Raw genomic sequence first — 22,496 nt, forward strand, 5'->3', positions numbered from 1 at the left:
AAGTGATACTTGTAAAAACTAGTCATTTAATGGCTCTTGATTTGACTTTAATATCCGATCCAGGGGTCGGCTCACCTACACGACTCCATCTTTAATAAAAATCAATAAAAATCAGGTGTCAGTTCATCTTCAAAACTGCTGGACACGGTTCTAAATTGAAATGGTAATATCTGCGTCTACACACAGTAAGAAGGAAAAGCGCATTTCCAAGAAATCCATGCAGCTCTGCAGCCAGCACGTGTGGGAGGAAGCTGTGTGGGTGAGGCCGTGGAGACATTTGAAAGCTTAAAGGAGATCGAGATTCTTTGGGATTTTAAAAACCGTACAAAAACCACCACACTTGTGCTTAAAGCCCCCAACAGACACGTGTCCCACATCAAATCTCTGACAGAGACAACCTAAATGCACCGTCTGTGCACAACTCTCAGGGAGGCTCATCATTTTCACCACCTTCCCATCGCTTCTCTTACTTCAAGCATTCCAATCCCCATTTTTGCTTCGATGACACAGGAAAGCTTGACCCCAAGGCATCGTCAGCTGTACAGTGTAAAGTCAGCTGTGAGCTTTCTGCGATGTGTTGGATGTTATTTATCACAAGGGAAAGGTTCTCTTTCACAGCATTCAACTCTTCAGTTCCCCCTTCTCCAGAACGAGGTGAGCCTTTGAACTCAGACGCTGAGAGGAAGCGTACCGTCGCACTTCTGTTTGCAAAAGTGGAAGGTTCTGTTGCCAAAACAAGGTGAACGTTCCTGCATGTCTCCCTGCTGCTGCCAGCACAGATGAATTATTCCTTCTAATTGTTCTCATCTTCCTGGCTATTTTAGGCCAGAAATCAATTGCGCACACACCCGGCAGCATTGGGAGGCCGGCAGCAGACAGTCCTGCGGCCTAGATAAAAGCTGTGCTCACACTCTGAATGCTTGTGATTAATCACAGCGGTGTTCTCGGAGGGAGACACCACGCAAACGCTTCCCAGAGGTATGCGTGCGCCACAGCAGGGTCCACGCGGCACTCGGCCTGCGTGGCTGTGAAAGGAGCGTTTGAAATGCTGCGCATGCAGTTGGGTTTGTGTATGAGGGAGAGTCACCTTGACTGCAAAGCTGCACTTGCCGGTGCGGACCGCCTCCTCGTCCGTCTGCCACTGGTGTGGCCGACTCGACTCCGGCACGTATATGTCTTTCTTCCGGCGGAAGCTCTGCCGTAGCTTATTCATCGCTGAGCTCCCTGTGAGGGATGACAGACACCATTAGTCACATAAAACAAGCAAGCAAAGCATAACAATTCCCTCAGGTCTGATTGAACATATGTGAGCTTCCTCTTTCACGTTTGAACGTAATCCTCAGCTTTCCAGAATCGTAGTAAAGCAGAAATAAGTCTTCATTTTCAGTTTGTCACATCCCAGAAATAAATGTGTTCTCACAAAGAATCCGCTGATTGTAATTACTCCTTAAACTTCGGTTCTCTTTGTTCGAACCTCTGCAGAGCAGGCTCTGCTGGGTTGCCAGGTCTACAGCAGTGCCACATTTCAGCCCAAATTCTGCAGGTTTGCCAACTCGCTGCCAGTCTGAGGCACATGTGTCTGATAGGTCTATTCATATCACTCCAGTGTTACAGCCCAAAGAAATCCTGATCAGAGGACTGACAAAACATTAAAAACAAACTGTTTTACAGTCACAATGAAGTCAAACTCAGTTCTCTGCCTTTTAACATGTTCCATGGAACTACTGTCGAACACATATAACAGGTTTCCATGCAAATCTCTGAATTGGCAGAGCTCAGAAACTAAACACCATAGATAAAAATACCTCCAAGTAAGGCAACAAATGCAAAGCAGTCAGATAAACACTCACACTGAAAACAATCTTTATCATCATTAAAATGCATTTGGAAGAGAGGATGTAAACGCTTACAGACCAGTGTCAGAAACGCCTCACATGGTTCAAACGCCCACGTCCTGCTTCCACTTTGAACTGTCTGAAAGTTTCCTTACACCAAGGAACGTCTATGGGTGTCGTCGAGTTGGGTCAGATGGTGCGAATGTGTGATCATTTGCATTTTTTGCCTTTTCTACCTCTTGGTGATGTCACTGCATTCTGAAATCTAAAGCCCTACTCTGAGAGAACAGCGTTTCAATGACTGATGGGTGAGGCCATCACACCTACATTTCATTTCTCCTTGATAATTCTTTTCTTGGTGTTTAGTCTTTAAGCTTTAAAACCGGTTCAAACAGTAAAATTAGCTTTTCAATTCCTTATTTATTTTCTTTAAAAACAGGGTAATCAATTAGGCTAACAGTCCTGCTTTAACTGGTACATGCGTGTCGTTTTGGCTTACTAAGGGGATTAAGATGCACAAAAAAAAGGAGAGACCCAATTAAAACTTGCTGATCCAAACGAGAACTGAGAGGTGCATCCATCACCGAAAGCCTGACTCACATCCCCCCAGAGCAACTCCTAACTGGGAACCAAAGGTCATTCGAGCGTGCAGTTCTGCCTTTTAACACGTGAGCAGAGCATACTCCTTAACTAACATGTTATACCCACCAACTTTCAAGCTGATGAGGATCTGTCGGGATTAAAGGTCTTTAATCCAGGAGCTCTGACTGTCCGCACACACACAAAAACACACAACCTGCAACATGCACTCGCACACATGCTCGCAGCGATCACACACATATGCCCCTACTTAGACACACACACACACACACACACACACACACACACACACACACACACACACACACACACGACCTGAGCTGTCTGTTTGCATAATGAAACCTGTCCTGTGAGGCGGTAATGGCTTGGGAGTAGAAGCCATGCTGGAGGTGAGGTGCTCTTAGCTGTCCATGCCAGGCTTCACCTCAGCAGGCAGCAAACAATAAAGCTCTCAGTCCTGACCAGGTCACCAAAGCACACATAAACACATCAAACTTCCTGCTGTCATAGAGGAAGGGTGGGGAAGGACCTGGAGTGGCCCACTGAGCCTCAAATGTCTCAAGAACCTTTTTTTCAGCAACTGAAATGAACCTGAAATGAAGCAGCTATAGAACAAAGTTAACTTGCCGTTTTCTACAAGCCAGCAACAGTTTATTAACCGAGCACAACTTTAATTACCACACAAGGCAGCTGGATTCTAGTGAGAGTTCTCTCGCAGAGATTTAAGGGCCGTGTATACTCTCGCAGCAGTGTGTCGCAGTGAGCTTGTCGCAGACATGACGCAGTTATTTTTGATTTATGCCCAATTTTGAAGTGCGGTCTGCGCTATGTTAATTCCACGCCACAACGCAAAGGGAGAATCACGAACAAGCTAGGATTGTGGGTGTGGTGGGTGGCGTGTTTCTTTTCCGGTTACGGAGGTCATTCAACAACAATGGCGACTGGACGAATGCGCACTTTGATTGAGATGCAGCTGATTGATCTAGAAATAGAAGAAATATTGCTACTACTGGAGCTGGCAGAGAGGGAAAGAATCGTCACGGTTAGCGTCAGCCGGTTAGCAAACCGGAAATACGCATAGTGTAGAGCGGATGTAGAGTTGACCAATCAGAGGCCTCCTTTCTCTCCTCCCTGCGACGATATCTGCGGCACTGTCTGCGGTGAGTTACAATTTTGGGGAGGTGCACCAGAGTGTCTGTGTAAGGGGGGGGGGGGGGGGGGGGATGTCTGCGTTAACTGCGACACACACGCAGACGACCTGGTTTCCGACCATAAACCGCCCTTTAAACTGGAAATCACGGATTTGTCACTTTCCCACAGAAAAACAGACACTCCAATGATTCACACACGCAGTCTGTAAATCAAGCAGAACATATGACCATCACAGTGGAAAGCAGGCGCAGAGAAGCCGAGGGGGAACCTGCTGTAGGAACCAAATAGTTCTGCCGGTTAAGGTCTGGTGTGTGTGTCTGCACTGACTGAGCACACGCAAGCAGTCAACGTAGCCTGCAGACGAGCGCCTTTCAAAAGAAAATGACGAGCGAAGAGGGGAAGAAAAAAATATGTTGCTTCATCTCTCACTCCTGCTCTCTCCCAACAAACTTGTTTATGTAGGTCATATCATGTTTGGGCTCACTGCGGTGCCAGCTGTATGCTTCCAGCCTGACGAGTGAAGACGAGTAGCGGGGCGAAAACCAATCCGTCTGCACCGCGCCTTTAGTGCCACACATTAAAAGCATTCGGAACCACTATCAGCGCATTTCCAGTTCATCAGGTAAAGACGGCAGACATTTTGAATTTGCATGTCACCTTTCAGGTAAATAACGCATCTAATATGCAATAAATTAGATGCAATAAAACCAACAATCTGATTCCCACCCTCAAGTGAATTAAACCTTAGGTGAGCTTTTAAAGTGAAATCCAGGTTTCCATAGCCTGGTTTAAAGAGAATAAACCAGGCTACACAGCGTTGGAACAAGCCTGCAGTATGAGCGGCACTGATACTGGTTTTATTCAGAAGAAAAAGCAGCCGTCTCAACCAGACCAGAACCAGCTGGTAAGTCACAACATTTCAATCAAATCTTCTTCCAAACGGGCAGAAACCACCTCAGTGGAATTTTGGGGCATTTTGACTGTTTCCATTTTACGTTTACTTGCATTCAGAAGTTGAAATCTTCTGAATGCAAACAAATACGGGAGTGGAAAATTCATCGTCTAATCCGCCTAATCCGTGTAAGAAGTTACAACTAGAGATGAATGCAAATCTGTGGCTGAACTGTGGCCCCTAAGAAGGCAGTAATAAGTCCATGCTGGGTGCAGATTCCCCCACTTTCATTTAAAGCAGTTTTTGGGCCTGCAGGGATTTTGCAAAGAGGGAACAAAAAGAACGAAAGAACAAAAAAGGTGTATGTTTTTTATCCCGCCATTTTCCTCTGATCTCATAGCACCTTACTAAAGTCACCTTTTATAATCACTTAACACTTGCTGCCAGTTTACAGCCCACACACGCGCACACATTCCCTCCTGCAAACTGCTGCCTCCAAGACAGCCAACAAAAGGAGAGAGTGGGAATTTAAGTGAAAACATCGACTGTTTCTTCATGTGCGTGGGAAAGAAAGCATACGCTTGGCGTGTTTGTGTATGTGTAGTGAACGCTGGTGCTCGGTCAGGCCCGGGCTGCTAGGAAACGAGGGCACAACATGTGGAACTGCTTGCAGGACTGGGAAATCAGGAGCCTTGACAATATATAAGGAGGGATTCACATTCGCCAAGTGATTTCTAACATGCGGCAAAGAGCAACATACAAGTACAATGAACACATCTCATGTACACGATGCTGTGTTCACAAAGCCGTTACCAGTTTTTGTCTATTTTGAGCGTGAGCCACACGGATCATCTGCCTCAACTCCTCGGCCTTACTTTAATACAAAGGACACCGTCAATTCTATTGATGTAGAAGTTGGATACGATCAAGAACTGACCACCTAATAAACTGGTCTACTCACATTATCTCATTCAGTAAATATACAGCAGGGCTGAGCAGGAAAGAAATGAAGGCCTTTCCCCGTGGAAGTCGGCTCGAGGACAGTGAACAGACTGAGGCTGAAAAAGTCTGACATCAGGCAGGACTTTGTTGTTTTTTCAGAGAACACATACCTGAGAAGGGCTTTATCAATAATTCAGCTGTTGGAACACAGTAAAGAGTACACACAGCAGAAGAGAAGCCAATACAGGCTAAAGGCCGACACCAACAGTGGGCAGGATGCCAATCCTGTATATTATCATTGGAATTCACCGGTGGAAAGTAAGCGTCTTTATTTAAGTACGGCACTTAACTGCAATTAAATTACTTGCAATTCACTCGAGTGTTCCCGTTTCATGCAACTTAATACTTTGACTCAACAGCCCCTCAGAGGGGAACATTGTACCGTTCAGTCACTGATCCTTGACAGAGAAGACTTCCATTTATACGTTCTTTACAGTTACATACACCGGTCGGCCATAACTTGGTGACCCCCTGCCTTATACTCAGCAGGTCCTCCAAATGCTGTCAAAAGAGCTCCGACCAATCAGGCCACGGACACATCTGCTACACCGGTATGCTTCTCCTGAGTAGAAGACCACTTTTGTTTGTTTCAATGGCTTTTTCTTATGGAATGTTCACATTAAATAAGTATTTAATGTGAACTGTACTTCATTTGCCACGGGTGATCTGTAGTGGCAGCAACAACCAGCAAACCAGTGGGCGAGCTAACCTGACTGCACACACCAGTGAGGTCCCAACGGGAAGTGAGATGCATTTTTTTCTGGGTTAAAACTTGGTTTTTATTGGCCTGGGGGCACGTTACCTCAATGAGTAACCCATATGAGGAAATCCAAGTAAGTCTGCGTGAGCGTCTGGCTGTAAGCGAGTGCAGGTCACAAGAGGTACGTTTAGCTCCTTAACCGGCCTTCAGCCAGAGGGCAAGATGGAACCTAAAGCTCCCTCAGGTTTCTATTTGTTCATAGAGGAAGTAGAAGTCAGGATCATTTTCCTCAGCACCACGGTACGTATTCACAAGTCGTCTCCAACTACATCAACAAAGAATCCAAATCAATGCAACCTCATGAACTCAAAAGAAGAGATAGATTCAGACTCGGATGCTTTATTAATCCCGAAGAGCAGCTGGTTTCTACTGTCTAACCCATCTTTATAGAAATGAACGACAAATAGAATACTCAAGAACATCAACAACTTGTTCATCAGCAGCACACTGGTCCATGGGATGATCATAGAGCAGAACATTTAGCATGCTGATAGCAGAAGGAATGCAGGAGTCAGCATAGTGATTAGTTCTGCATGCTGGAACACAACATTGCCAACCTGAGGGGATTAATGCTAATATAATCAAGAAGTAGGGTTGCGACTAAATTGATCCAATATATGTGTTAAAAAGATTTGAACAGTCTTTTACAATTGATACCCTGTCTACAGATGAACTTTACTCTGGCCAGACACTTACCAGTGTTTCCCGCAGCGCATTATAGTCAAGGCGGCCGCCTTAGCAAACTCGCACTGCCGCCTTGCCAACGTTCGCAAAAAAAAAAACAAAAAACAAAATTTTTTTTTTTTTTTTTTTAAAACGAAGCAATAATGCTTTGCCAGGCTCAGACATTAAAAGACAGCATTGATAACATTGAATTGCGACACCTACTGGTTGTTAATGTAAATAGTTAATGTAAATAAAAAAGTGTTACAGCTCTTAAACATCTTCGTTATTGCTCTAACAGCCCCCGTCCCATTCCAAGTACACCCCCCACCCCGGCCGATGACTCACCACCTTGACTAAGCAATTTCCTGCGGGAAACACTGCTTACGTATATGAGGCTTTAACTGGCAAAATATTTCATTTGAGATTCTTTTCTATCCAAAATAGTCAAATCTTACTTAAAGGGGAACTGCGGTATTTTCAACTTTAAGCCTCTTTTCTGAGTCGTGTGCAATGTTTAAGAACCCCCCTCGCCGCTTTTTTGATGTTTACTGCTGTCTCCGGTATTTGCCTAATTTTGATTCTTCTCAACCTGCTTCAGAATGGCAAGTCATGCGCATGTCCAAAAAGGTCCGTAAAAGCACCATAAACGTCCGTTTTCAAAATAATCAACTCACCGGAGTGGTTACTGGTGTGCACTGGTAATCCATATCTGCCATTCTGAAGCAGTTTGAGAAGAATCAAAATTAGGCAAATACCGGAGACAGCAGTAAACATCAAAAAAGCGGTGAGGGGGGTTCTAAAACATTGCAGACTCAGAAAAGAGGCTTAATGTTGAAAATACCGCAGTTCCCCTTTAACTACAGTGCTGTGCATGGATGGAGACATCCATCTCACACACACTATTTTGTTGTTTGCGCCTCAAAAATGTAAAAACTAAATTAAAATTTTTAAAACTAAGTTTGCATTCTGTATTCCAACCATATCTGCGAGTAAGTTTCACATCAGCTGCACCAAAAATGGGGTACTTTCAATCCAACAGCAAGAGCTGTGGAAGAGCATGTATTCATCGAGCGTTAAAAGGTGGATTTTGCTTCTAGACAGCAATGAAACATGATGATATAAAGCACATCAAAAGCCACATTTTTGAGCTTGGAAAAGTGTAGTGAGGCACGGAGTGGGGGGCTGAGACAAAAAGGTTGTGCAGGGAGGTAAAAGCTTTGGTGTAGTGCAGGATCTGAACCCTGCTGGAGCTGTCATAGCTCCAGTATTCCGGTGCCGTGAGGATCTCTGGCTCCTCTCGTACCAGCACTTATGAGGACAATTACACAAGAACCATTTACATTCGCTCAGTGTTCATATAGACAGAAACAAGAGTACATGGCAAAAAGTGGGCAGCCCACTCAGGGCTCTCAAGTGCAAAAGCGTGGTTGCTGGAAAATCACAGACATACTTTAAAAACAAAATGAGAAGACAAACGGATAAAACAAAACTCAAAGCGTAAAAGAAAACAGACGACGAGCAAGATCCCTCCCTCAGTCGGTGCTGTGCTGCTGTCCTGGAGGGGGGGGGGGGGTTGCAGCTGTAGATGTAACAGTATTTGAATAATCTCTCCAGGAATGGAAGACTGATTAATCCTTGCAGAAGGATCCTAGGGATGAGTACAGCAGTTGGGTTTCAAAGACAAGATTGAGGGAGAGGCTAGAAGAGGGAGTGAGCGTGAGACCGAGAAAGAAAGAAAGAGAGAGAGAGAGAGAGAGAGAGAGAGAGAGAGAGAGAGAGAGAGAGAAAATGGGCGGTTCAAGACAAAAAGGCCCCTCTGTCTCCTTTCATGACTTGCCCCACCTCTGTGCCAGCTGATACTCTTTATGCCATTTCATACCGCTCTGCTCAAGGAATTCCATGTTCTGTGTGTTTATAGTCTCGAGAGCAATAAAGAGATAGGATATCCTCTATCAATAAGTCCGGCGATTTGTCATGCAAATCCTGCCATGGAGGCATATCTGCAGAGCCTTGCTATCAGGGAGCTGGTCAGCTGGAGGTGATAGAGCCTCTGTTCTGCTCCCAAACGGCCACGGGAAGAGAGAATTCAAAAAATGCCGGCGCCGTGATAATCCAGTTTTCTGGTCCCCGTTTGTGGCTTGGCATGAACAAAAAAGAAAATTCTGGATAAAAGTGAAAAGCCACTGAGCGTGACACACAAAGGGGTAAAGCCCAGAGAATCCAAGCGTCCAGGACGAAACCGTGAGGCCGAGATCAAGGAAAGACGAAGAAGGTCGGGGTGATGTGTGGTTCTGTTTGTGTGAAGTCGGCTCAGCTCTTAATATTTACATAACTATAAACACAGCTAGATTCAATAAACCATAGCAGACATGCAGCGTAATTGCTCTGGGCTGCAAATGATTCCAACTACAGCCCAATATTGACATTGAAGGTTGAAGTACAACAGAAACAGCATGCAATGGGCACCCAGCTACTCCGCTGATTAATGTTAACCCCTCAAAGTGATATTCTGGGTCACATGCAACCACACAGAATTAATTACAGCATTACTCAGGGAAAGTTTGACCTAAATAGAGTCTATTCAGCGTCACATGCAGGAATGGCATGTTGTCCATGAAAAATAATCGATATCACTGCAGATAATGTTTTTTATTTATTTTTCCCTCTACTAAACTGTGTATCTGAAGCTCTGAGGTTAGAAAAGAATCCTAATGCTGGAACAACCAAAGTTAGAGATACATTTTCCTTGCCCGAGAGAGCCACATCTGGTCTGACGGTCCAGGACATGATTATACAGCTTTATTATGAAAAATAACACAAATAATCTTACACAGAATTTGATGATTTGGGTAGTTTGTTTGCAAATAAATTAGCGGTCTTGAATGATCCCTTTTTCTAACTGTGCTGTCAAGAGCTTTAACGTTTAACATGCTAAATGAGGCCTGTAGAGTCTGAGCTAGTAGCTATTGTTTGGAATCTATCCCGAGCACTAGAAGACCTCGCTGGGACGTCCACTGTTTTGAATGTTTTCCACTTCTAAATAATCTTTCTCTCTGTGGAATGATGGGCTCAAAATGGTTTGGAAATGGCCTTATAACCCTTCCCAGATTGATGGGGCAGCTACGGCTGCGTCTCTAAAGTCACGACTGATGTCTTTCCTCCTTGGCATTGTGGTAACACACACCTGAATGCTACAAATCAGCAAATTTGGGATAGCAACTGCCATCATTATACCCAGTTACTTAAGCCTCCATCTAAAAAAAATAAGCAGAAAAGTACAGAAAAGCTCAATAATAAAACTGCATGTAATAGCTGGTCTAAAGAGACGGTCAGTAAACAAGTGCAACTTATCACCAGCTGCTCTGACTTCTCCATGCTTTCATGATCTGCACACGCTACACCATCAGTGTCTGAATCACACAGTCTGGAACAGAATATGTCTGAAAAAAGAGATCCAACGGATCCAACCTGACGAAAGATGGGAGTCCAAAGGAAAGGCCTGCGGATCAACCGATTCTCTTCACAAACCAAACACAGCAAACACCACTACTGTGAGAGCGAGGTGAACGTGTGCGGTGGAAAATATGTTGAATTCTCTGAAATATCTACTTGGATAGACGCAAAAATGCAGACTCAACCACATCTCAGATGGAGCGAACGGTCGGGACACGACAGAAGTGGGTGGAACGCCACAAAAGGAAGGAAATGGTGGGAATAGGAGTGCTGGCTCCTGTTTGCACTGCTCAGGGGGATCCCTGTCTGCCCCTGAATCATTTCAGAGTCAATCTGTTCCCTGACCCTCGCAAGACACTATGACCCCCGCTTCCTGAGTACACACGACTGACTGGGATTAGAGTGGAGACAGAGGAAAAAAATGTGGCCCAGAACGCTGCACAGTTGATATCGTGTCTGTGTGTGTGTGTGTGTGTGTGTGTGTGTGTGTGTGTGTGTGTGTGCGTGCGTGTGTGCGTGTGCGTGTGCGTGGGAGCGGTCAGGCATGGTATTACTGGAGTCCAGACCAACACAAAGTTGAACGACCAGCCCAAGTTCAACACATCACTGTGGGCAGCTGCTGAGGCCACATTTAAACATCCAGGGCAGTACCCTCGCGCTGGGGAGTGGCAAATCACCATCACCGTGCCCCAGTGATGATTCACATACTGAATCTGTTGCCCCATCTCCACCACAGGGACAACACATGCCATGGACGGGTCATCTTACAGATTTTTATTCCTTGTTTATTGCCCTAAAGCTGCATTTTGCGATTGTTTATTCAGCAAATCTTGCTGGAGGAGACCGTTTGCCAAATAGAGTGAGGTTTCAATTAGCATTGAAAAAACCTTGTTGCTATGCTGTGCAGGGAGGCTGCCGATTGAAAGCCCTGGCCTGCCAGGAGGGGTTTGATGTACTGGTTTAAGAGCTGAGCTCCATCAATCCTGGTCTCTTTTTATGGCAAGCTGCTGCTGAGAATACAATAAGTACTCACTCATGTGACAGCCGTGGGAAGATATCTTTATAAAGAGGCAGTAATTTTGTACAAAAGCTAACAAAGTGGCTGCTTGTGCGTACACTGGTTGACCTACGACAGCCATGGGTTTCTTCCTCCGACAAGAGTGCCCACCGTTCCTTTTTGTGAGGAAGACATCGGCGTTGGACTGTTGGACAGAAGCGTGACCTCCTCACACTGTCCTCCAGTTTAATAAGTGAAATCTTTTGGGACACTTCTTATGGACACCGTGTTTACGTTTCCCTCTTGACGTCTCTGGCATTACACGTACACACTGCCACAGCAGGACTACAAAGCTCAGAAAAGCACACTCTCACACGAACTCACAAGGTAGACAGATGACCGCAGCTTCTCGAGGGCCCGAAGCCAAAGAAGCTCCATTATCAAGCTTCGGTGTTCTTCAGGGTAATAAACTGCCATTAGAGGAGTTTCAGCAAGGTAGAGAAATCAGGCCAAACTGCACACACTGGGTATTCTCTCTGCACAAAGCACTGGCCTGAGGAAACACTGCCAATGTTACATATTCACCTGGCCTCAGTAAAGTTCTGTTAATAGGTGATCTATTAATCCTGCCTTTGGTTGGCTGACAACGAAAATGTGAGCATTAGCACATTTAGAGAGACTCAGAAAAAGAACGCTGATCAAAGATTGCAGGTTTTATCCCTGAATGTGACTGAATACTGAAACACAAAGCACTTCTGCACCAGGAAACTTGGTGCAAGATTAGCTCAGAGGGTCTATATGGATGAGTAAGAAGGTGGGAGACAATCCCAGAGCTTTGGTTAAAGTCACGTGTGTCAACGTTTACTTTCAACACACCACAAAAACATTGGGCTGGACTTCTGTTGCTGTTAAGCCACGCTGCTGATTTAACCACAAACTGAATCAACTGTTTTGCGAGGCAGGGTTGCTTGACCTGCGTCACGATGAGTACCAACAAAACACAGAGCGTGTTTCTGTCAAGGTAAATGGGGGGTGACTGTCCCAGTGGGAGCCAGCTGGCATGCAGACAGAGACAATAAAAAAGACCTGCACTACTTACTGTTCACACTTTACAGACTTATCAGCCAGTAATACCAGCTTAATGTTGGCTCTGATTCCAGAAAATATTCTTAGAAATGATAGAGCCGGGTTTAGATGAAATGAACTGAAAGGCATGGGTTCGGCCTGAGCATTCAGAGCAAGCAGGTTCAGTTACGTGCTGGTCTCTTATACAAGCAGCACACTTTTCATTCTCTGGCACTGTAGACTGCTTGAGCCTGGCACACGTGACACAGCGACCAAGTGAGCGCCGCTGCTTACTGCAGTGCGCATCGAGTTGTAGCTCGACTGCGCAGCGGATCAGACGATGAGGTGCAAGGGAAGCGAGATGAGGTGAAATACGACCGGTCCAATCTGAGCCCAACTGAACTGCTGCCTCATCTTAGGCACTTACAGTCGGTTCGCTCAGTGTTTTTCAAGGTTAGCGTTTCTTGGCAGGATATATTTGAAAATCAGATTAAAGAACCAATCTCAGTTTGGGTCTTTTTTTTTTTTTTTTTTGGCTTTTATGCCTTTAATGGATAGAACAGTTTTTTTTTAGAGACAGGAAGCAGGGGGCAGAGAGAGGGGGAATGACATGCAGCAAAAGGCCGTTCAATGCGGGACTCGAACCGGGGTCAGCTGCAGCGAGGACCATAGCCTCTTGTACATGGGACGCCTGCTGTACCCACTATGCCACGGACCACCCCAGATTGGGTCATTTTTGAGTCCAGTGCAGGAGTGGAGATATTGGCCTCCTGTCATTCTGAGTGGGTCTAACATGCTGCACTTTAGTTTTCAAATACTTTGTTGGATCCCATCTCTTCTCATCTACAGGCAGCAGACATTGGTGAAAACAACTGTTGCTAAATAGGTAGGCCTTCATGTACATGAAGTCTGTGCCTGCGCTGTGGATACGTAAGCAACAATTAACCAAATAAACTAAATACAGCACAAATATATCATAACCTGAAAATGTTAAGAAACAGTGCAATGTAGTGCGCAACGTTACAACTTACAGAGGAGAAAACATGAATGATCAGACTCATTACACAGCACGTCTTTGGTGTGTTCAAACAAGCCTTTAAGTCTGACATGCCATGGGAATGAGAGAAATGGAGCAAGAAAGGCCGGCATACTGATGCAGCTTAACGAGACCAGCACAAAATCCAAGTTAGGGCAAAAAGATGTTTTAGTGGTAGGTTGGTGTATGAGTCACAACACACAACGGGTTGCTCTTGTGTTCAGGACTTTTTAGGTCATAGTGTGTTCAAACGACACGGCACATCTGTGACGGGGGCGCACACAATACAAGATTTTTTTTACCATACTTCGACCATTGAACCGAGTCCCGTGAGTCTGGCATCATATAACACAATGGAAACATCACTTGTTTACCAATCAGCCTGATGTGAGGCAGATAGGAAAGCAAGGTCAAAAGTAGGGAACTTTCCTGTCGATGCCAAAACAGCCCAACAACCTACGATGAGCAATCCTCAAATAAATCATGAGCAGTGCTGAATGAAACCTTTTGTGATATTACTCACTTTTTAACAGTGACTGTTGAGTTCTTATCAAATTGATTGATTGATTTTTTTTTATTATTATTTATTTAGTCATTTATTATTATTATTAGTTAGTAGTAGTATTTTTATTAGCATTTGTATTATTATTATTATTATTATTATTATTATTGTTGTTGTTGTTATATACAATCATTGTAAATATTAATCATTTTTTGAGCTACTTGAATTTCCCCCATTGGGGGATGAATAAAGTATTTTTCTATTCTATTTTTATTCTAAAGGACAAGTGTTTCGCAAAATAAACTGAACTAAAAATAAGTATTAATATATTGCTGGATGCATTTACATACACTTCTCCTTTAAAAAGGTGCTTATAGTAGCAGTCCCCCCCCTCCCTCTTATCGCTCTGCCTTTACTTAAGGTGACCCAGAGAATATGTCTGCCCTGCAGCTACCAAATGACCTCTTATAAGAAGCCCTGATAATGGCGCACTGACTGGCAGTCAAATAACTGGCCTGACAGCTGCAAGCAGATGCTCTGTGAATATCAACACTTATTGATTAAACCAGGTTCCTGCTGTGGTATCAGACGAGTTAATTTAGGCATCAAAGAAAAACTACAAAGAACGAGAAATAATTCGGTGATCAGAAGCAATTAATGCGCTCGGAGGAAATTAGCAGCATTGGGGATGATTTAAATAGACGAGTCAAATAGGTCTGCCGGCGTCGTTTCAAAAATCGGTTTAAAAAAGGCTTTCAACTGCTGTCCAGGCGACTGCCGGGGATGCCATTACTGTCCAATCTGCAAATGAGCAAACAGAACGAAGGCCAAAAGATTTTCCTTCTTTAATGATCATTATTAACAAACATAACTGGCATTCAATCAGCAATCTGTGTCCAGAAAAATAATTTGAGCTGGCAGTCATAGCGTAGAAGAGGCGATGACAGCCTCACGGAGAGGAATGGTGTCACAAAGTGCGTGCACGATATGCTCACAGAGGGATGAAGGCCTGTCACTCTTCACTGCTCCCAGTCATCATCTAGAGATGACTGCGGGGGGGGGATCCTTCCGGGGCCTTCAGAACTGCAAGCTTCTGACTTTCACACGTGCTACGACACAGTGCGCTGCATCAGATAAGCACAGGCGTACATGTATGACTTAAGGAATGCCCAAATGATTACACACACAGGAACACACACACACACACAGACACAGGGAGCATGTTATCGATAATCCAGCTTTTTGTCAAAGATATCAGTAAATGACAACACAGTGCCATCGCTCAGTGGCACTTGCCGTCTGTGTGTCTGTGTGCACGTCTGTGTGCACGTCTGTGTGCACGTCTGTGAGTCAGTGGCAGTATTTGTCCAACAGCATGAGTGATGAGAGGATGGAGTAGAACAGGAACTTCCTGCTGAGCGAACAGACATGCAGTCGCTCCTCTGCCCGTCGGCCTGGGCTGACACACAGATACACAAGCTTACTTAACCTAGACACACACGCACAAATCTTTTTCTTGTTTACTCGCCAGCTTCTCAGATTGGACGAATGAAGCTTAGAACAAGCTGAACTGTGACAAAGTAAGAGGAAAAATATATTTCCATGACTTGAAAAACTACCTCTATATATGGAGAGAGAGGGGGGGGGGGGGGGGGGGTCGGAATCAAACAGTAGGAGGAGTCCACACGTTGACAGGCGGGCTGTATTGAAGTCAGGAAGCCGACTAAACAGATCTGGTGTGCTTGAATGCAAATTCAGCTGTTGTATTCAGTGCAGCTGTTGAGCTGCACACTAATTTCAGGAATTCTTTCCACGTACGTGAGCTCTGCTCTCTCTGTCCTGCTTGGGCTATTTGTCAAGACACGGGTGAACGCTGAATTCCAAATTATGCAACAGATTAAGCCAAATTGCAAGGCTGTTTACCCTGCAGAATTATGGCGCAGCGCAGACAGGGGTGTGGCACAGTTACACTTTTGGAAATGAACACTCAGTGGCTCTACTTTAAACCTACGACTTGTCAATGTGTATTTTAGACTGTATTGTGCTTCTTAGCGCTGTGGTCTCACTGACTGACTGGGACTGTCTTATCTGTGGAGTTAAATTACATCAAAGAACAGGGTAAGAGAATTTACAACCAGGTGCATGTGAGGATGGACTTTGAACTCCAGGACTGTCAGAAAGAATGAGATCACATTGTGACAAGGTTCACTCAAAGACACCAACTTCATAGGATCTAATGATTATGTTACCAATGATTACCGTCTCCGCACGGAAAGCAGTTTATTCTGTGGTTCCATTTTATTTCAGTGCCAGCAATGATTCAGCCGTCTAGCCCCCCCCCCCCCCCCCCCCAAAAGTGTGGGACAACTCCATTGAAAATACTTCACAGTAGAAGGCCTTTATATGAATATCAGAAATTACTTCCATGTCCACTCACCTACCAAACCATTTGGACAGCTCTGGAAAGTTTGGCCGGTTAGTGTGAGAGTTGAAAGTATCATGAAACGAGGTGTATCGCACCCTGAAGCAGACACCAACCTAATCAGTAAAAGCAGAGAGTGTAGAGTTCTGAGGAATTTAAAACAGCGCATGACTGAGGTGCAGGTGTCGCCGAGAGAAGCTTTGGCCAAGTCACATGACGGCTTGGAAATAATGTGGCTTCACAACTTCCACTTAACTTGAGCTCAAGAAATTTTAAGCTGAACCCAAATCTCAACCCTCATAAACTCAATTTATCTTGTATCAAAGGGAAAGCGCAGCGCAGCCCTGTCACTTCTTCTGAGAAAACCAGACATAATTAAGCCAACAGCCGCCAAGCCTGTCCTCCCATGTCCAAAGACAGGGCATGAGCAACCAGATGAAGACAGATGAACAGGCAAGGACAGCAGAGCATCAGAGAATGGAAAATTACCAGGGCTCCACAATCAGCTGGGCACCTTTGATCAAGCCAGAGCCCGGGGACCAATTACTGTGGGATAATCAGCAATCCTCACAGGCCTGACAAGCTGCAGGCACTGTGGGCACAACGGGTCAGTGGCCAGCAGGCAAAGGCCCGGTCAACAAGGCTCCCAGAGCCAAAAGCTGACGGTGGCCCTCGCTGAAATGCTGTGTGAAGGCGGCCAAACAGACAAGCAGCACAGCGAAGCCTTTGTTCCCCTCCTGTCGACTCAGCACTGTGGCACTCACACAAGCCAGACGTCCCTCTCCGCAGGCCGCTTGCTGGTGGAGGAATGGTGCAATGGTGCGGAGTGTGTGAACCTGTGAGAATACATGTCTGGGATCTTTCGCACTCATACTTTCCCCGTCTCCACGATGACACAACAAATGCGCATACACATGCTGCTCAGACACCTGTCCCTGGAAGTCTGTTGCAAACAAAACGCTGCAGTGCTCAAGGATCTACCACGATGCAACACAAAGCAAACACGGCCCCCACTGGCCTACGTCCTGATAACCAATAAGCCGCTCCGATTCAGGAAAAGAAAAAGGCCGACCTGCCCCATCTGTGAGGAATGTGGACTGAAACAAAGTAAATCAAACTGGCATTTCTAACGGTTGGTAACATTTTTCTCACTCATTCTCTCAAATGCAAAGAGGCAACAGTAATTCTTAAACAAACAAAAAAACCTCTGTAGCTCAGGGAGAACGTGATATTCAGCTCATTAATAATTGATTATTTTTTTGGGCCGGGGGGAACGTTCATCATCGATTAGGCAGAGCTTCGGTGTTGGCTGCTGTGTGGGTCCTCCCTCCACTGTCAACAATGCTGTAACCAGGAACAGTTTGACCGCCGCAACAAGACCGCTTACTGTGCTGCAATGAGAAAATGCCTCGATGTAAACCGTCAAACTTAAGCGCCCCATCGCTGAATCTTTTGCCCACTCATAATCCAGTTATCTAACAGACATACAGCAGCCAAAGAAATATGGATCAAGCTCACTGCAGTTACGCAACAAGCAATGCCTGTAAACAGACCCATATGGGCCAGAAAGAGCTTCCCAGAAAACCACAAGTCAATGAAGACTGTTGTTGCAGCAGCAAGGTCTAAAGTCTCGTGCAGTCCCACTTTAAAACTAATTCAAACCACGTGTGCTGACACCAAAGCTTCATTTGATACCATATTTAGACGAGTTACAACAGATGTTTAAATGAAGAAACACAAGCCATGCCTTCAGAGAACACGTATGAGGTAATTTCCTAATGTCATCAACTAGACAAGAAGATTGAGATCAGAATTATGTTACAAACAAATGTTGTTAGGATGACAAAACAATAAGAATTTAGGAAACGTTAGCATAGATATTCATTTAAATACATTTCAAGAGCAGTGATAGTAGAGAAGCAGACGGATGGGAAATGCTAAAACTGGTGGAAAGTAGATCATTGCAAATACATAGTGCTCAGTCAGTACTCAGTAAGGCTGGGCATCGCAACTGGTTTCCCAAATCGATTCAATTCAGTTGCAAGGTGGCGAATCAATTCGATTTCCTATTCGATTCAATACCGCTTCAGTCCAACTTTGGCTTAGCTGTGAAAGAGGTTTTCACCAAAAATGATTGTTAAAAATCAAGAATTTTTTTTAACCCACTCCTAAATACAGAAATGGTAAATATCTAAGCTAATAGAAACTATCTAAATATCTACTGTACATCTCCATTCTCTCAGAGTATAACAAGGGATGACTTTTTTTGGCCATATTACCAAGCCTAACATTGTCTGTGAACCAAAATCTTTCCCAAAACTTTTTTTTGTGTCTTTCTGACATGCTGAGCCATGCTTTTTGCATGCTTTTACGGCTACATCATCCAGCAACCACAGTGGTTTGCTGCCACAGCAACACTGATACGTGTCCTGGGTGACAACAGAGGGAGGGGCGTGGAAAACCCACGTGATCCCAAAGAACCCGATCTGTTGGCAGCCTGACGACCGGCATAATGCGTGAGGGAGTTTCATCACTGATCATGCTGTGGACGGGGATTTGGTTGACACAAACAGACTTACAAACAAATGCCACTTAGTTTCAAGGCAAGTAGCTATTACACAAACCACAAGGGATGAACACATGAACCTGATAACGTGTCAGTCAAGGTGTTAAGTAATACTAAAAAGCCAGCTACAAATGTGCATCTTTGGGCAATTAATGTTCAAATAAGCAATGAGCATGATTCTCAAGAGAAGCTGACAACTTATATCCAAAAGTTAGCAAAACTTCCTGTTCGCATGCCAAGCTGCTTTCATCCAAAGCTGAAAGCGCTGCCAGCGGATGGAAATACAATACAATCACTGAGAAATAGAGACCCGTAAAACCCTTGATTCCATCTTAAATGTCGCCTCTTTTTTCAATTCAATTCAAAATGTATTTATATAGCACATTAAAACAACCTCAGCTGACCAAAGTGCTTCACAATAGCAACTGCATCACATATTAAGAGAGTCATCAATAAAATAGCAATAAGAATAACTTTGTCACGGATAAAAATTACATTTGAGATAAAATTAGCAATAAAATAACAATAACAGTAACAATAAAAGTAGCAAGCCAAGGTAAACTCCATTTCAGCTAGTGGAAGGCCAGGGAAAAGAGATATGTTTTCAGTCTGGACTTGAACTGGCCTAAAGACTGAGAGGACCTGACAGACAACGGGAGGCTGCTCCACAGTCTGGATTTTTGGATATTCTTATTGTTTTGTTGTAGATGTTTTTATAAGACATGACTAACACCTCGACAGAAAGACTGAGACGTGGAGTGCTCTGACAAGAACTGGGAACTGGTACAAAGTTCCCACCCTGTGAGATACACCACCGGTCACTCCATCCTGGGTCACTCATAATTAAAGTAGAGATCAGAGGGCTGAATAAAGCATGAGCTGTTCCAGCCCGACAGGCTCAGGTATCACTCTGTATAGGGGCCCGAGGAGACAATGGGAGTCCCTGAGCCCCATACCATATCCAGGCACAAACCTGAAAGGCAACTCCTTGCATACAGTGACGCCAGCCTCCCCCTCAAATCCTCCCAGCTCTAATCCACAGTTGAAACAGCCAGGGCAAGAGGAGGAGATAAATGCCCCTTGGACCCAATTAAAAGCTAAAGATGTTGTCCCAAAAGGAATTGCATTCAAAGTAGTAAAACAAAACAAAAAAAAAACAGCAGGTGGAAATATTGTTTCTTTAAACTCAAAGAGAAACTGTCATAAGTCCAGTTAATATGATTCAGTCGCTGGAGAAATGAGAACAATCACTGTGTGATTGTGCAAGATAACGGCAAAGAGTGTTTAAGTCGACCTGCGAGTCATTTAAGAGGAGAGCAAAAACATCACACTAACAGAGTTGCATAGATCCTGGCAAATGATGCCACACAAACACTGACCACATGCACAAAAGCATTTCTCAAAGTTTGTAACCGCAACGGTTGATTACAATAATGTTGAAATGATTGCAGTGCTGACGACACTGCAGACGCCAGCGTTTAAGAGCGGCAACAGATTGAGCAAGAAAAGCTGAGAAGCATTCTGAGAGCATCACCTTGCCAAAGCTACGCCCGGCTTTAAAGAAAGTAATCCAGTTTTACTAAAATGTAGAAGAGCTGTTCCATTCTCCTGTGCTCTGCCTCTCTGTGAACCTTAAATATGGTTTGTTTTGTGTGTGTGTGTGTGTGTGTGTGTGTGTGTGTGTGTGTGTGTGTGACCTTCCACACAGACAGACAAACTGCCCTGGCAGAGGAATAACCTTGTCCTGTTTTCTAAACGTGAAAACAGGCACAAGCTTGTGAGCATAATCAAAAGTTGCTCGTTCGATTCGTTTTTCCGTTCATCCGGATCCGTTGGCGGTTACTTTGAGAAACAGAACTCACGACCAACAACTTTCCTAAGCGACAGCTTACCAAATTCAAATCAACTCTGCTGTGCCATACAACCTATTTTAGGCCACTTGTGTCGAAATGGGGTCAGCTGCACATTTGAGATCCTGGCTCTAAAAGCTACCCTCTGGTTGAATCCTCTCAGAGTGTCTCCGCTGGATCTACTCCCAATCAGCCAAAAATGTGGAGCTGCTTGTAGATGTAACATGTGCAGACAGCGTGCCCTCTGTGTAATGATGCAAGGCTATCAAATGCCACATGGACCTTTGAGGGGGCCATTGGAATATTTTTTGGGTACCAACCGTTTTTATAGGTCATGTTTTGTCCTCAATGATAGCAGAATAGTTTACTTTGGTGCACTTTTTCCCCACTGAGTCACAGAGGATGTATTGTTACTTCTGCAGAAAAATACCTTCTACATCTTAAAGTGCTATCTTTCAGATGCCTGAATATCTGCTTCCCCTCAGAATTAAAGTGATAGTCCGGAGTAGATTCAACCTGGGGTCATTTGAACCGTGATATCCAGCCAAGTAGCCCACCCGAAGTTTTTTCGATATTGGCTGAACATCAGCTGAGTTATCCCGAATAGCTTCGTACAAGGGTTAATGGATCCTGGTCCGTATCTCCAAAATTACCACACTAAAATCACATGCCATGACACCAAACTTCTACTGTAGTACAAATATGGTCTGTACTCACAAAACGATGTATTTGGAAGTTTGAAAATAGTCCAGGAGTTTATTATTATCAACACAAGCCTAATAGCTTCTCTGCTGCTAAAGCTGCGTCGACGTCACTTCTGGGAGCTGGGAGCTTCAAAGTAAGATGAGGGTTGATCTACTACTGTAGACAACAAAGCAAGGCTGCTCAATTTCTCCATTGATAAAATAAATTCACAACTCTACAACATAAAAATTCATAAAAAAAATCATGTAGAATATAGCATATACTTTGTTGTCTACAGTAGTAGATCAACCCTCATCTTACTTTGAAGCTCCCAGATCAAGGAAGTGACGTCGACGCAGCTTTAGCAGCAGAGAAGCTATCAGGCTTGTGTTGATAATAATAAACTCCTGGACTATGTACAAACTTCCAAATACATCGTTTGGTGAGTACAGACCATATTTGTACTACTGTAGAAGTTTGGTGTCATGGCATGTGATTTTAGTGTGGTAATTTTGGAGATACGGACCAGGTTCCATTAACCCTTTTACGAAGCTATTCGGGATAACTCAGTAACTCAGCTGATGTTCAGCCAAGATCGAAAAAACTTCGGGTGGGCTACTTGGCTGGATATCACAGTTCAAATGACCCCAGGTTGAATCTACTCCGGACTATCACTTTAATTCTGAGGGGAAACAGATATTCAGGCATCTGAAAGATAGCATCACCCAAGAAACAAAGAGGCGTCTTGACCAGTCTCGTACTAATTTAGTTAAGACTGGACTGAAAGTCGAGCCGACACCTCCTCAGATTTCACCGCAAGCGACAAGACTCTTGACTATCTCCCAGGTATCAGGGGACAAAAGTGAAGCCCTCTGACTGCATCGTCATCAGCAAGTTTATCTGGCTTTCGTTGCATCACCGTTACGTATTCACACGCACAGCTCGCTGCCAAGAAAGGGCCTCTCCTTGTAGAACAGAGGGAAACGCTCGGAGCAATGCCGGTTTCTCCCACAG

General features: G+C 44.5%; 1 protein-coding gene across 4 annotated transcripts in view; it reads right to left on the reverse strand.

The window, feature by feature from the left end:
- numb (NUMB endocytic adaptor protein) overlaps positions 1–22,496 on the reverse strand; it is a 37,529-nt gene that overhangs the window by 13,173 nt on the left and 1,860 nt on the right. For all 4 annotated transcript variants that reach the window (XM_075447614.1, XM_075447612.1, XM_075447613.1 and 1 more), the window contains exon 2: positions 1,088–1,224. In XM_075447614.1, the coding sequence (XP_075303729.1) occupies positions 1,088–1,213 (126 nt within the window). In that variant the 5' untranslated portion in view covers positions 1,214–1,224. The remainder of the gene's footprint in view (positions 1–1,087; positions 1,225–22,496) is intronic.

This window comes from Odontesthes bonariensis, chromosome 17 (genome assembly GCF_027942865.1).
Source record: "Odontesthes bonariensis isolate fOdoBon6 chromosome 17, fOdoBon6.hap1, whole genome shotgun sequence".
In the NCBI taxonomy this organism is placed as follows: Eukaryota; Metazoa; Chordata; class Actinopteri; order Atheriniformes; family Atherinopsidae; genus Odontesthes; species Odontesthes bonariensis.